This window comes from Anomaloglossus baeobatrachus, chromosome 8 (genome assembly GCF_048569485.1).
Source record: "Anomaloglossus baeobatrachus isolate aAnoBae1 chromosome 8, aAnoBae1.hap1, whole genome shotgun sequence".
In the NCBI taxonomy this organism is placed as follows: Eukaryota; Metazoa; Chordata; class Amphibia; order Anura; family Aromobatidae; genus Anomaloglossus; species Anomaloglossus baeobatrachus.
Window position 1 is genome coordinate 234,963,544 of NC_134360.1, and position 16,457 is coordinate 234,980,000.

The 16,457-nt window shown below is 49.2% G+C and overlaps 1 protein-coding gene across 2 annotated transcripts in view; it reads right to left on the reverse strand.

Moving 5' to 3' along the window:
• PATJ (PATJ crumbs cell polarity complex component) overlaps positions 1–16,457 on the reverse strand; it is a 272,880-nt gene that overhangs the window by 212,276 nt on the left and 44,147 nt on the right. For both annotated transcript variants that reach the window (XM_075320380.1, XM_075320379.1), the window contains exons 14-16: positions 10,420–10,496; positions 10,023–10,079; positions 2,279–2,413 (exon numbers count right to left, since the gene is read on the reverse strand). In XM_075320380.1, coding sequence (XP_075176495.1) covers positions 2,279–2,413; positions 10,023–10,079; positions 10,420–10,496 — 269 coding nt within the window. The remainder of the gene's footprint in view (positions 1–2,278; positions 2,414–10,022; positions 10,080–10,419; positions 10,497–16,457) is intronic.

Here is a 16,457-nt window from a genome sequence, read left to right on the forward strand (position 1 = left end):
CAAGTATATAGAGATCCTGTGGTCAGGGCCGGTTCCAGGTTTTTGTGGGCCCTGGGCGAAAGAGTCTCAGTGGGCCCCATCCACACATAGTCATGCAGAGATACATACATATACATATTTAAAAGAGAAATTCACAAAAACATGTATAAATAGACATAACTCTATACACAGTCGTATACACTGACATACATCGATATACACATCATACATGCACACACAGACACAGAGAGATTTCTAATATTGGGAAGCCGTCAACAACTTCATTCACCTCCCCCGCTTGTCCCCATCCAGCTCCTCCTGGGCATGTGTCTGTGCCACGCTGATTGGTGGCTGTCACTAACAGACATGGCAACACAGAGAGCACACTGACACTGCTGTTTATACATCACAAGAGAGGCTGGGGACATGCACATTACTGGGGGGCATACATATTACTGAGGAAAGGGGTGGTATACAGCAATGGGGGGCATACAGCTCCAACGGGGGGATACAGCTCTAAAGGGGGGCAGTGGCTCTGAGGTGGGGGGACAGATAGCTCTGGGGGTATACAGCACTGGAGGTTGGGACATACAGCTCTCGGGGACATACAGCTCTGAGACGGTATACACAGCATCGAGGTGGAGGGGACATATAACTCTGGGGATATAGTAGTATGCAGCCCCATATTCCTCCATATAGTGTTATGAAGCCACCATAGTCCTCCATATTATATTATGTAGCACCCATGTAGTATTATGCATCCCCCATATAGCACTATGCAACCCCCATATAAACACAAAGCAGCCTCCATATAGCATGTAGTATACAGCCCCCATATAGAATTATGCAGCCTCATATAGTACCATACAGCCCCCTATATAGCATTATGCACCCTCATGTAGTATACAGCACCCATACAGCACAATGCAGACCCATATAGCATTAGGCATCCTCATGTAGTATACAACCCTCATATAGCACAATGCAGACCCAAATAGCATTATACACCCTCATGTAGTATACTACCCTCATGTAGTATACTGCCCTCATGTAGTATACTGCCCTCATGTAGCACAATGCAGACCCAAATAGCATTATGCACCTTCATGTAGTATACAGCCCCCATATAGCACAATGTAGACTCAGAAAGCATTAGGCATCTGCATGTAGTATACAGTCTTTATATAGCACAATGCAGACCCAGATAGCATTAGACACATTCATTTAGTTTACAGCCCCCATATAGCACAATGCAGACCCAGATAGCATTATGCACCCTTATGTAGTATATAACCCGCATATAGCACAGTGCAGACCCAGATATCATTATGCACCTTCATGTAGTATACAGCCCACATATAGCACAATGCAGACCCAGAAAGCATGATGCACCCTCATGTAGTATACAGCTACCATATAGCAAAATGCAGACCCAGAAAGCATGATGCACCCTCATGTAGTATACAGCCACCATATAGCACAAAGTAGACCCAGATAGCATTAGGCATCCTCATGTAGTATACAGCTACCATATAGCACAATAAAGACCCAGATGTAGTATACAGCCCCCATATAATTTAATGCACGCCCATAGTTGTTTGGCCACCGTGATTAATAAATACTCACTTTTCCTCGCTCCCCCGCTGCTCGGTCTCCTCGGCGCGTCCACTGCTGTCGCTCTGACCACTCTGCAGGCACACAGTGGTGACGTCATCGCGCTCTGCTGCTGAGCTGTCAGAGGCAGAGTGCAGAAAGACACAGCAGGAGAATGATGACAGAGGAAGCGCGCCGCTCCATCTCATCATTGCTTTCAAGTGTATCTGCAATGCCGATACAATTGAATGTGCGATCCAGGGAGGGGGGGGTGGTGACAGCGCGGGGACAACAGGCCTCCCAGAGTAGTGGAGGCACGGCCTGCTGTAATTGGCAGTACGCCACTTCTGCCTGCCACTGCGAGCACAGAGCATTTGACCGGGTGTGCCGGGTGCTAACGCCGGCCCTGCCTGTGGTCATTCCTCAAAGAGCAGGCGGGAAAACAAAAACAAAGAAATTGTGATAACCAGCACCAAGGATGAGTAAGAATCAACGCTGTAAATATTGAGTCTTTATATAAAGCTCTGGAGTGTAGTAAAGCATGAAATTTAGAACTCCTAAGTAATGTATTTCCAAAATGAATACATGGCAATTATAGCTACTTATACGGAAAGTTTATCGAACCTAACAATGCCAGTATACTATCATAAGAAATCTTGCATCATATAAATTAGATTATATCTACATCTAAAATATGAGCGTTTACCTCTAATAATTCATCTTCCGGTTGCAAAATTCCAAGTTTCGCCACGGGGCCTTCAGGAGCGATAGTGGATATATAATGGTGACCATCAAAGGAGTCCAGTTCTACTCCCAACCTCATGGTGTGTATTGGCAAAAGCTGGGGGGTGAACAAATATTATATATATTTGCAAAAAAACAAATAGCAACTCCCAGTGTGAGAGTATCAATTTACAGATATTAAATAAAACCTATAATATGGCTGATATTCGGGCCGCAGACCCAGGACTAGGATCACTACAGAAGGATGTTGCTCCTAGCAACCAGATAAACATCTGCTGTAGGAAGGAGGGAGACAGGAGAGCAGCAAAGGCCGGAGAGATGTTTGTGTTAGGGGACTCCATAATTTGGCAGACAGGGTCATCTGTGGCCAAGACGGTGAATGCCAAACAGTGTGCTGTCTGCCGGGTGCGACATATTGCGGATCGGATAGACAGATTACTGGGTGGGGCAGAGGAAAACCAAGCGGTCATGGACTACATTGGTACTAATGACAAAGTTAGAGGAAGGTGGAAGGTCCTTAAAAATGATTACAGGGAACCAGGAGAAAAGCTGAAGTCCAGGACCTCCAGGGTGGTGTTTTTAGAAATACTACCGGTGCCATGTGCGTCACTAAAAAGAAAGTGGGAGCTTAGGGAGATAAGTGGCTTAGAAATTGGTGCAGGAATGAAGGGTTTGAGTTCATGGAAAACTGGGCTGACTTCTCTGTCTCTACGGGAGGGATGGGCTGCACCTCAATGGGGAGGGGGCAGCTGTGGTGAGGGGAAAAAAAATGGTCAGACGGATGGAGGAGCTTTTATGCTAGAATATTGGGAGAAGGATAGTAGTGGAGTAAATGAGGGAAAATATAGAGTGAGACAATAGGGGTCAAGGCAGGTTTAAAGGGGCAGGGACATGAAAGGAAAGTAGGGGAGTGAGGGGTAATGAATGTGCTAATAGGATTAAATGTCTGCTGGAGAATGCAAGAACTCTTGCAAACAAAGTGAATGAAACAGACTCTTATGACAGGCACAGATTGCGAACTGATATACTGTTAAAATCCTGTAGAAAACTTATACCCTCTTGTAATATGTCCAGGAATAAAAAGAAACAACTATAGATAAATAAAACAATGCAAAGTATAATCAGAACAAAATCAAAGGGTATTCAAAATGTTGAAGGAAAAAAAATACAAACACCATTTCAGGAGTATAAAGATCTCAATAGTAAATGTAAAAAAGAAACTAAGCTAGCAGTTAGCCACTGAAAAATATATGACCAACGGCATTAAAATATATCCCCAAAAATTGAATAAATACATCACTGCCAAAAAAAAAAAAACAATGGATGGTATTGGCTTCTTAAAAGAGAATTATAGAGGTCAAAGAAAAGGCTGAGATATTAAACAGGCACTTTTCATACATGTTCACGGATGTGTTTGAGCAAGAAGGGAATTTTGTTTACTTACCGTAAATTCCTTTTCTTCTAGCTCCAATTGGGAGACCCAGACCATTGGGTGTATAGGCTATGCCTCCGGAGGCCGCACAAAGTATTACACTAAAAGTGTAAAGCCCCTCCCCTTCTGCCTATACACTCCCCGTGCTCCCACGGGCTCCTCAGTTTTAGTGCAAAAGCAAGAAGGAGGAAAAATTATAAACTGGTTTTAAGTAAATTCAATCCGAAGGAAAATCGGAGAACTGAAACCATTCAACATGAACAACATGTGTACACAAAAAAACAGGGGCGGGTGCTGGGTCTCCCAATTGGAGCTAGAAGAAAAGGAATTTACGGTAAGTAAACAAAATTCCCTTCTTCTTTGTCGCTCCATTGGGAGACCCAGACCATTGGGACGTCCAAAAGCAGTCCCTGGGTGGGTAAAATAATACCTCGTAATAGAGCCGTAAAACGGCCCCTTCCTACAGGTGGGCAACCGCCGCCTGAAGGACTTGCCTACCTAGGCTGGCATCCGCCGAAGCATAGGTATGAACCTGATAGTGTTTCGTGAAAGTGTGCAGGCTCGACCAGGTAGCCGCCTGACACACCTGCTGAGCCGTAGCCTGGTGCCTCAAAGCCCAGGACGCACCCACGGCTCTGGTAGAATGGGCCTTCAGCCCTGAAGGAACCGGAAGCCCAGCAGAACGGTAAGCTTCGAGAATTGGTTCCTTGATCCACCGAGCCAGGGTTGACTTGGAAGCCTGTGACCCTTTACGCTGGCCAGCGACAAGGACAAAGAGTGCATCCGAGCGGCGCAGGGGCGCCGTACGAGAAATGTAGAGTCTGAGTGCTCTCACCAGATCTAACAAGTGCAAATCCTTTTCACATTGGTGAACTGGATGAGGACAAAACGAGGGTAAGGAGATGTCCTGATTGAGATGAAAGGGGGATACCACCTTAGGGAGGAATTCCGGAACCGGACGCAGAACCACCTTGTCCTGGTGAAACACCAGGAAAGGAGCTTTGCATGATAACGCTGCCAACTCAGACACTCTCCGAAGTGATGTGACTGCTACTAGGAAGGCCACTTTCTGCGAAAGGCGTGCGAGCGAAATATCCCTCATTGGCTCGAACGGTGGTTTCTGAAGAACCATCAGCACCCTGTTCAGATCCCAGGGTTCTAACGGACGCTTGTAAGGAGGGACGATGTGACAAACCCCTTGCAGGAATGTGCGTACCTGTGGAAGTCTGGCTAGGCGCTTCTGAAAGAACACAGAGAGCGCTGAGACTTGTCCCTTAAGGGAGCCTTGCGACAAACCCTTTTCCAATCCGGATTGAAGAAAGGACAGAAAAGTGGGCAAGGCAAATGGCCAGGGAGAAAACTCCTGAGCAGAGCACCACGACAGGAATATTTTCCACGTCCTGTGGTAGATCTTGGCGGACGTTGGTTTCCTAGCCTGTCTCATAGTGGCAATGACCTCTTGAGATAATCCTGAAGACGCTAGGATCCAGGACTCAATGGCCACACAGTCAGGTTGAGGGCCGCAGAATTCAGATGGAAAAACGGCCCTTGAGACAGCAAATCTGGTCGGTCTGGCAGTGCCCACGGTTCGCCGACAGTGAGATGCCACAGATCCAGGTACCACGACCTCCTCGGCCAGTCTGGAGCGACGAGGATGACGCGGCGGCAGTCGGCCCTGATCTTGCGTAACACTCTGGGCAACAGTGCCAGAGGAGGAAACACATAAGGAAGCCGAAACTGCGACCAATCCTGAACTAAGGCGTCTGCCGCCAGAGCTCTGTGATCTTGAGATCGAGCCATGAATGTTGGGACCTTGTTGTTGTGCCGTGACGCCATTAGGTCGACGTCCGGCATCCCCCAGCGGCAACAGATCTCCTGAAACACGTCCGGGTGAAGGGACCATTCCCCTGCGTCCATGCCCTGGCGACTGAGAAAGTCTGCTTCCCAGTTTTCTACGCCCGGGATGTGAACTGCGGATATGGTGGATGCTGTGGCTTCCACCCACAGCAGAATCCGCCGGACTTCCTGGAAGGCTTGCCGACTGCGTGTCCCACCTTGGTGGTTGATGTAAGCCACCGCTGTGGAGTTGTCCGACTGAATTCGGATCTGCTTGCCTTCCAGCCACTGCTGGAACGCTTTTAGGGCAAGATACACTGCCCTGATCTCCAGAACATTGATCTGAAGTGAGGACTCTTGCTGAGTCCACGTACCCTGAGCCCTGTGGTGGAGAAAAACTGCTCCCCACCCTGACAGACTCGCGTCCGTCGTGACCACCGCCCAGGATGGGGGTAGGAAGGATTTCCCCTTCGATAATGAGGTGGGAAGAAGCCACCACCGAAGGGAAGCTTTGGTTGCCTGAGAGAGGGAGACGTTCCTGTCTAGGGACGTCGGCATCCTGTCCCACTTCCGTAGGATGTCCCATTGAAGTGGACGCAGGTGAAACTGCGCGAAAGGGACTGCCTCCATTGCTGCCACCATCTTCCCCAGGAAGTGCATGAGGCGCCTCAAGGGGTGTGACCAACCTTGAAGGAGAGATTGCACCCCTGTCTGTAGTGAACGCTGTTTGTCCAGCGGAAGCTTCACTATCGCTGGAAGAGTATGAAACTCCATGCCAAGATATGTCAGCGATTGGACCGGTGTCAGATTTGACTTTGGAAAATTGATGATCCACCCGAAACTCTGGAGAATCTCCAGAGTAACGTTGAGGCTGTGTTGGCATGCCTCTTGAGAGGGTGCCTTGACCAGCAGATCGTCTAAGTAAGGTATCACTGAGTGACCCTGAGAGTGGAGGACTGCAACTACTGTAGCCATGACCTTGGTGAACACCCTTGGGGCTGTCGCCAGGCCGAACGGCAGTGCCACGAACTGAAGGTGTTCGTGTCCTATGGCGAAGCGCAGGAAGCGCTGATGCTCTGGAGCAATTGGTACGTGGAGATAAGCATCCTTGATATCGATTGATGCTAGGAAATCTCCTTGGGACATTGAGGCGATGACGGAGCGGAGGGATTCCATCCGGAACCGCCTGGTCCTTACGTGTTTGTTGAGCAGTTTTAGGTCCAAAACAGGACGGAAGGACCCGTCCTTCTTTGGAACCACAAACAGGTTGGAGTAGAAACCGTGACCCTGTTGCTGAAGAGGAACCGGGACCACCACTCCTTCTGCCTTCAGAATGCCCACCGCCTGCCGAAGAGCCTCGGCTCGCTCGGGAGGCGGAGATGTTCTGAAGAATCGAGTCGGAGGACGAGAGCTGAACTCTATCCTGTAACCGTGAGACAAAATGTCTCTCACCCAACGGTCTTTTACTTGTGGCAGCCAGGTGTCGCAAAAGCGGGAGAGCCTGCCACCGACCGAGGATGTAGTGTGAGGAGGCCGAAAGTCATGAGGAAGCCGCCTTAGAAGCGGCACCTCCGGCGGTCTTTTTAGGTCGTGATTTAGATCGCCATGCGTCGGAGTTCCTCTGATCCTTCTGAGGCCTTTTGGACGAGGAGAATTGGGACCTGCCCGCGCCCCGAAAGGACCGAAACCTCGACTGCCCTCTCCTCTGTTGGGGTATGTGCGGTTTGGGCTGGGGTAAGGATGTATCCTTTCCCTTAGATTGTTTGATGATTTCATCCAAACGCTCGCCAAACAATCTGTCGCCAGAAATTGGCAAACTGGTTAAGCGCTTTTTTGGAAGCAGAATCTGCCTTCCATTCCCGTAGCCACAAGGCCCTGCGGAGTACCACCGAATTGGCGGCTGCCACCGCCGTACGGCTCGCAGAGTCCAGGACAGCATTAATAGCGTAAGACGCAAATGCCGAGGTCTGAGTGGTAATGGACGCCACTTGTGGCGCGGACGTGCATGTGGCTGCTTCAATTTGCGCTTGACCTGCTGAGATAGCTTGTAGCGCCCATACGGCTGCGAATGCTGGGGCAAAAGAAGCGCCGATCGCTTCATAGATGGATTTCAACCAGAGCTCCATCTGCCTGTCAGTGGCATCCTTGAGTGAAGCCCCATCTTCCACTGCAAGTATGGATCTAGCCGCCAGTCTGGAGATTGGAGGATCCACTTTGGGACACCGAGTCCAACCTTTAACCACGTCAGGTGGAAAGGGATAACGTGTATCCTTAAGGCGCTTAGAAAAACGCTTATCTGGACAAGCATGATGATTCTGGACTGCCTCTCTGAAATCAGAGTGGTCCAGAAACATACTCGGTGTACGCTTGGGGAACCTGAACCGGAATTTCTCCTGCTGAGAAGCCGACTCCTCTGCTGGAGGGACTGAGGGAGAAATATCCAGCATTTGATTGATGGATGCAATAAGATCGTTCACTATGGCGTCCCCGTCTGGAGTATTAAGATTGAGGGCGCCCTCAGGATCAGAATCCTGATCAGCTGTCTCCGCTTCATCAACCCGAGATTCCCCTCGCTGAGACCCTGAACAATATGATGATGTCGAGGGAAAATCTAAGCGAGCTCGCTTAGTCGGTCTGGGGCTGGGGTCTGTGTCAGAACCCTCAGCCTGGGATCTATGAGATACCCCGGGAGGACATTGTTGGTCCAACTGAGGGGGGCCAGGGAACAAAGATTCAACAGAGTCCCTGTGCTGAGATATCGGCCTGGACTGCAAGGCTTCTAGTATCTTAGCCATAGTCTCAGAGAGTTTTGCAAACTCCGTCCCCGTCACCTGGACATTGTCAGCAGGTGGCTCCCCCTGGGCCCCTCTTAGCAGAGGCTCTGGCTGAGCAAGTGTCACAGGGCCCGAACACTGTATACAATGAGGGTCAGTGGAACCTGCCGGTAGCGGGGTCGTACATGCGGCGCAGGCAGCATAATATGCCTGTGTTTTGGCACCCCTGCCTTTTGTGGACGCCATGCTATTATCTTCCCTGACAACACAATAGGGTATATAGCCAGAAATCAACTGTGCACCATGCAGTGTAAAGTATATACCATAACATATACAGTATAGTTGCACTACTGCACAATGGGGCTAGCACCACAGGTGCTGCTTACCACCCGCTTCAAGCGGTTGTGAGGCCCCCCAAGTCCCTGCCTGGGTCTCCCAGACTTTGTCCCCCTCTGCTGCGTCCGAGGAGCTGACAGGAATGGCTGCCGGCGTCCTGAGGAGAGGAGGGAGTCGTGGGCGTGGCCGAGAAAGTGCGGGAACTGTAGCCGCACTGTGCACAGTGAGAGGGGTGGAGTATGCAAAACATGCTCCAGCCCTCAGTGCTGCTCGTTCTGTGCAGCGTCCCGCCCTTCCCCTGCCTGTCAGGGCTGAGGGCGGGAGGAAAGGGAAACTAGGCCGCAAAAAGCCGGGGACTCTAGTAATAAGCGCGGCCGCCGTATATGTGCGGCCAGCGCGGAAGTCCCCGGCGAACTACAAGTCCCAGCCGCGCCGCAGTGTTTCCGTGGCAGCGGCGGTCAGCGCGGCAGTCCCTATACATAAAACACACTCAGCAACGCTGAGTGTGTAATGGCACATTTTAACCCGGTAAGCGCCGCGGTCTCCGGTGCACTAGCACACCCAGCAAAGCTGTAGTGTTGCTGTGCGCCGGTCCCCACAGGGATACAGAGTACCTCCACGTAGCAGGGCCATGTCCCTGAACGGTACCCGGCTCCTATCCAGCAGGCTCCACAGGAGTTGTGGATGAAGCTCGGTCTCAGTGCCTGGAGACCGATAGGATCCCACTTCACCCAGAGCCCTGAGGGGGATGGGGAAGGAAAGCAGCATGTGGGCTCCAGCCTCCGTACCCGCAATGGATACCTCAACCTTAACAACACCGCCGACAAAAGTGGGGTGAGAAGGGAGCATGCTGGGGGCCCTATATGGGCCCACTTTTCTTCCATCCGACATAGTCAGCAGCTGCTGCTGACCAATCTGTGGAGCTGTGCGTGCGTGTCTGACCTCCTTCGCACAAAGCAAAAAACTGAGGAGCCCGTGGGAGCACGGGGAGTGTATAGGCAGAAGGGGAGGGGCTTTACACTTTTAGTGTAATACTTTGTGCGGCCTCCGGAGGCATAGCTATACACCCAATTGTCTGGGTCTCCCAATGGAGCGACAAAGAAATTAAACATTGACAAATCCCAGGGCTGGATGATTTGCTCACTACACACAACATTGTGGGTTATAGATAATTAAGTGACAAAAAAAAAAAAAGTATATTTGGTGGAAAAAGTTAGCACTTTATGGACAAATATCTTTTTTTCAAATTATTTAAAAAATTACTGTTTCCAAGTTCCAGATACTTCATATTGTGCTACATCAAGAAACAGGTTTGTTAAAGTCCTGACCTTGGAATATTTCTGCAGCTCTTCATCATCCTCAATCTTTGTATCTAGATCAACCACCTGTAAATTCACACAAAAAACAAAAGTAATTACATAAATTATTACACTCATGGAGAATAAATAAAATACCCTAGAAACTTCACTCAAATACTGGAATATTTCAGCTCTCTTACTGCTATTGGATGTAGGATAATGCTCACGTTTAGGACATGGATATACAAAATATTTTATATCCCCATATTTATATGTTTCTGGGACACTCTGCACATTACAAAATGTTACCCAGCACTTCCAGCAAATTTACACTGCCAGTTACAGACTTTAGAGTCTCTTCTTGCTGGTGGCACAGTTGCATTGATGTTATTACATATATCCGCACTCCGAGGCTTTCTGCACGTACCAAGACTTGATAATCAGGTCCAAGATGCTTCTCCCACTTTGCCTTTAACACTTCAGCCTCTGGAGAAAGGACGAGTTCTGGAAAGAGTGTGATTATTGTTCATTGTAGACGGAGTATGGACAGGAGAGAAAATGTAATGCCATAAATTTAAAATAGTCTTCATATGTTTTCTAGCAAATATTATTACATTAGATATAAAGTAGAAAGACTATTCACTGCTGAAACCCCGCCCCCCCCCCACCCCCCGAGTGTAATACATGATGGTAATAGTGAAAAAATAAGACAAAATCCTTTTAAAATATACAACTCACTTTTTCTGAGCTTGAGTTACATCCTGTATTTGACTCCATCAGCAGAATAGTGATTGCAGCTGTGAAGTAACTAAGTACATACATTACTTATTCTGCACTGATCCTAAGTTACATCCTGTATTATACTCCAGAGCTGCACTCACTATTCTGCTGATGCCATTAAATACAGGATGTAACTCTGGCTCAGAAAAAGTGTACATACATTACCTTACTTATCCTGTAATGATCCTGAGTTACATTCTGTATTATACTCCAGAGCTGCACTCACTGTGTACATACATTACCTTACTTATCCTGTAATGATCCTGAGTTACATTCTGTATTATACTCCAGAGCTGCACTCACTGTGTACATACATTACCTTACTTATCCTGTACTGATCCTAAGTTACATTCTGTATTATACTCCAAAGCTACACTCACTATTCTGCTGGTGCAGTCACTGTGTACATACATTACATTACTGATCCTGTACTGATCTCGAGTTACATCCTATATTATACTCCAGAGCTGCACTCACTATTCTGCACATTATTGCTAAAAATAATCAACAAGCTTATTGTCAGACATATGTAATGTATGTACACAGTGACTGCACCTGCAGTATACTGAGTGCAGCTCTGGAGTATAATACAGGAAGTAACTGAGGATCAGTACAGGATCAGTAATGGAATGTACAGTATATAAACAGTGACTGCACCAGCAGAATAGTGAGTGCAGCTCTGGAGTATAATACAGGATATAACTCAGGATCAGTACAGGATAAGTAATGTAACGTACAGTATAGAAACAGTGACTGCAGCAGCAGAATAGTGAGTGCAGCTCTGGAGTATAATACAGGATATAACTCAGGATCAGTACAGTATAAGTAATGTAATGTACAGTATATAAACAGTGACTGCAGCAGCAGAATAGTGAGTGCAGCTCTGGAGTAGAATACAGCATGTAACTCAGGATATGTAATGTATGTACACAGTCACTCCATCAGCAGAATAATGAGTGCAGCTCTGGAGTAGAATACAGGATGTAACTCAGGAAACATTTGGGGGAACACTCTCACCTGTCATGAAATTATCAAAGAAAAAGGAAGTGAAAACAGGATTGTGCAGAGAAGCATTTTTAATGGAATAATTTTTAGAATAATGTTGGGGGAGGGGTGGTGGGATATTAATCCTTCTGAGAAAACATCATTGATATCGCTCTCCCTATCGATGTGGAGCAATCACATATTATTTGTACACTTGGCAGGTCCAGAGTCTGGTCTGGTTAATTAGGAGGTAACAGGACACCGGCTGTAGCCCCGGTTCGGGGGCAGTCTTCCCTGACATCCAGAGCTCCTCAGCCGCTTGACACCACAGTCAGATTGCCAGAGTTGCCTAAATAAGACGATCTGACAAGCCTTTACAGCGTAGAGTGACTGCCGTGTCCGGCGTTTGACCCCAGCCGGGAGCTTAGTGCACGTCTAATGTTCCTACTTAAGAAATATTTAACTTGGGAAACGTTCCGGCCCCCAACAATGGGGGAAAGAAAAAAAAGATTATTTTATCAGCCTTCACTTTGTAAGGGTACCTTCACACTTTAGCGATGCAGCAGCGATCCGACCAGCGATCTGACCTGGTCAGGATCGCTGCTGCATCGCTACATGGTCGCTGGTGAGCTGTCAAACAGGCAGATCTCACCAGCGACCAGTGAACAGCCCCCAGCCAGCAGCGACGTGCAAGCGACGCTGCGCTTGCACGGAGCTGCCGTCTGGAAGCTGCGGAGACTGGTAACTAAGGTAAACATCGGGTATGGTTACCCGATGTTTACATTAGTTACCAGCGCACAGCTGTGTGTGCAGGGAGCAGGGAGCCGCGCACACTGAGCGCTGGCTCCTTGCTCTCCTACCATAGCTACAGTACACATCGGGTTAATTAACCCGATGTGTAATGCAGCTACATGTGCAGAGAGCAGGGAGCCGCGCACACTGCTTAGCGCTGGCTCCTTGCTCTCCTAGCTGCTGTACACATCGGGTTAATTAACCCGATGTGTAAAGCAGCTACATGTGCAGAGAGCCGGAGCCGGCAGCACAGGCAGCGTGAGAGCTGCAGATGCTGGTAACTAAGGTAAATATCGGGTAACCACCTTGGTTACCCGATGTTTATCTTGGTTACAAGCTTACCTCAGCTGTCAGACGCCAGCTCCTGCTCCCTGCTCGCTTCATTAGTCGCTCTCTTGCTGTCACACACAGCGATCTGTGTGTCACAGCAGGAGAGCGGCTTTGAAGAAAACGAACCAGGGCTGTGTGTAACGAGCAGCGATCTCGCAGCAGGGGCCAGATCGCTGCTCAGTGTCACACACAGCGAGATCGCTAATGAGGTCACTGCTGCGTCACAAAAAGCGTGACTCAGCAGCGATCTCGGCAGCGAGCTCGCTGTGTGTGAAGCACCCCTAACAGGGACAGGGGGCCTCGGAGGATGCTCATTAGCAACGACACATCCCATCTGTGCTGGTCCTCTGAACTAAATCAAATATATGCAAACACATAACCACCACTGACGCGGGCTGCCATGTGGAATGTGCTGCGCCGAGCGGCCGAGAACGGGAGGTGGCACTGCCCCATGAAACTGCAAATAAAAGGGATGAATTTTCGGTTGTTTTTTTTTTTTTTTCCTTACCATATGTAAAACATTACAAATTATGTACACAAATAATAAAATTTGCCATTTCGGAGTCTGGGAAAGCTGGGTGACCGCACATGAATTTTTATTTTTTGATCCAACTTTCCTAAGAGCAACTTATTGCTTAATTGTGTAACACAAACAATTTGGAAGACTTTTTTTTTTTTTATTATTATTTCATTATTTTTTTTATTATTTTAAATACATTTATCAATTTTACCACCAAAAAAATTGTATTGTATAGACTTTTTATTTTTTTAGTCCCTTTTAAATAAGTCCTATATCAGACAGATCATATAGGACTGTAACGTCAGGACGGAGTGCCAGGACGCTCGTGGGGTCTTTTCCTTTTTATACTGTATCCCATAGCTCTACATTTGAGCAAAAAAAAAAAATCTGGTCTAAGCTTTTCATCACCTCTCCTTAGAATAAATTACTGATCACATTGCTTTACTTATTATCTATGGATCTGGCAAAGTGAACTGTAAAATATATATAGTCCCATACAAAATAAACATAGCCAGGGGTGTACATAGAAACCATGGGACCCTATAGCAAAAGTCCTGATTGGGCCCCCCAAAAATATACGTACAGTGAGAGAAGGTCGCTTCTTTTACAGACCTTGAGAGTGATATGTATGATCCCGTAGCCCAGCCCCTATACACAGTATAATGGCCCACAGCCCCCTATACAGGGCACGATGGGCCCCACAGCCCCCTATACAGGGCACGATGGGCCCCACAGCCCCCTATACAGGGCACGATGGGCCCCACAGCCCCCTATACAGGGCACGATGGGCCCCACAGCCCCCTATACAGGGCACGATGGGCCCCACAGCCCCCTATACAGGGCACGATGGGCCCCACAGCCCCCTATACAGGGCACGATGGGCCCCACAGCCCCCTATACAGGGCACGATGGGCCCCACAGCCCCTTATACAGGGCACGATGGGCCCCACAGCCCCCTATACAGGGCACGATGGGCCCCACAGCCCCCTATACAGGGCACGATGGGCCCCACAGCCCCCTATACAGGGCACGATGGGCCCCACAGCCCCCTATACAGGGCACGATGGGCCCCACAGCCCCCTATACAGGGCACGATGGGCCCCACAGCCCCCTATACAGGGCACGATGGGCCCCACAGCCCCCTATACAGGGCACGATGGGCCCCACAGCCCCCTATACAGGGCACGATGGGCCCCACAGCCCCCTATACAGGGCACGATGGGCCCCACAGCCCCCTATACAGGGCACGATGGGCCCCACAGCCCTCTATACAGGGCACGATGGGCCCCACAGCCCTCTATACAGGGCACGATGGGCCCCACAGCCCCCTATACTGAGTATGATGGCCACCACAGTCTTCAATACAGAGTATGATGACCACCAAAGCCCTTATACAGAGTATGATGACCCCCACAGGCTCCTATACAGAGTATGATGAACACCAAAGCCCCCTATACAAAACATGATGATCCACCCCACAGCCCCTATACAGAGTATGATAACCCCCTACAGGCCCCTATACAGAGGAGGATGACTCTTCCAGCCACTTATACAGAATATGATGGCCCCCTATACAGAATCTGATGGTTCATCAGACCCCTATACAGAGTATGAAGGCCCCCACAGCCCTCTATACAGGAGCATGATGGCCCCCACAGCCCTCTATACAGAGTATGATGGCCCCCACAGCCCTCTATACAGAGTATGATGGCCCCCACAGCCCTCTATACAGAGTATGATGGCCCCCACAGCCCTCTATACAGAGTATGATGGCCCCCTGTGACGGGGGTGTACAACAGAGCAAAGGATGGACGAGGCCGAGGGACGATCCAACAGGTTTATTAACAGGAATGCAAGAACAGCACACGATAAGTCCACGTAAAACAGATTCGGGGGCCCTTCCCGACAATCCTCGGACCGGATTACAAAGCAATCGTCCTTACAGTAGTCCAAAGAGTTCCACACAATCCCACGGGCCGCCACACAGGCCTAGCTCCGTCCGTGTCCACAGCCACACAGGCTGGAGCTCCTGCTCCCTTCAAGTTTCAGCTCACTCTGCCTGAATCTCCCAGGTAAGCAGAGTTTACACTAGTTGGACTCTAGGCCCACCTCCCCCTACTCCCAGGGATGGAAGTGCCTCAAGAGGATATAGCCTTGCATTTTAGGGGGGTGATTACCTACAACAATAGAAATGTACACAGAAGTAGTTCAAATAAGACAATGAACCCAGCTTGAAATAGGAATCTGTACAGCATATACAGTGAGAGGGTAAATTACATCTTCACAATCCCTCCCCCTCCCAACTTGTGTACGTACTAGGGACCTCTACAGGTCACTGGTTAAGTACACACAGGCAGAGCGTTACTTACATGTGGCTTCATGCAGCCACGAATTGGCATCGTAGCTCTCCCACATCATTGCCCAGGAGAACAGCTGCAGGCAGACCACCCATCACCCCAACCACACATCGCCTGACCCCAAAACCAAAGCTCAGATCCACAGTGGCTGTGGGAATAGTCCTCCATTGTCCACCAGCCAGTTCAATGACAATCCCAGGTCCTCTATGGATTGCCTCAGGCCGAACCACTCGGGGATCAGCCAGTGTGAGGAAAGCACCCGAGTCACAAAATCCAACAAGTCTCTGTCCATCCAGCACAACCTCCTGCAAGTGCTTACCTCGATGAGCAGAAGTCGTCATAACTGCAGGTCGCACCCCGTAAACTCCTGGTGGTGCAACATGGGCTGAGTCACTAGGCCAGTCCTCACATAGCGGTGCCACATCTTCCTCCATGGCGCTGGGCTGTAAATAATTAACAATCCGATTGGGCGCAGGATCAGTCCTCATTTGAACAGCTGGGCAGGAGACTTGCCGATGCCCTGGCTGTCCACATTGATAGCATCTGAGCTGGGTCTCCCTCCATCCAAGGCGTCCTCTTGGGTAAGGGGTAGGGGAACTTGGAGGCCGGCTCCCACCTGAAGGTGCTGTAGGGGTTTGAGGATGATTCCTCCATGGCCTGGCTGGGCATGAGGCCTGCAAATGCCCGGGATGCCTACAAACA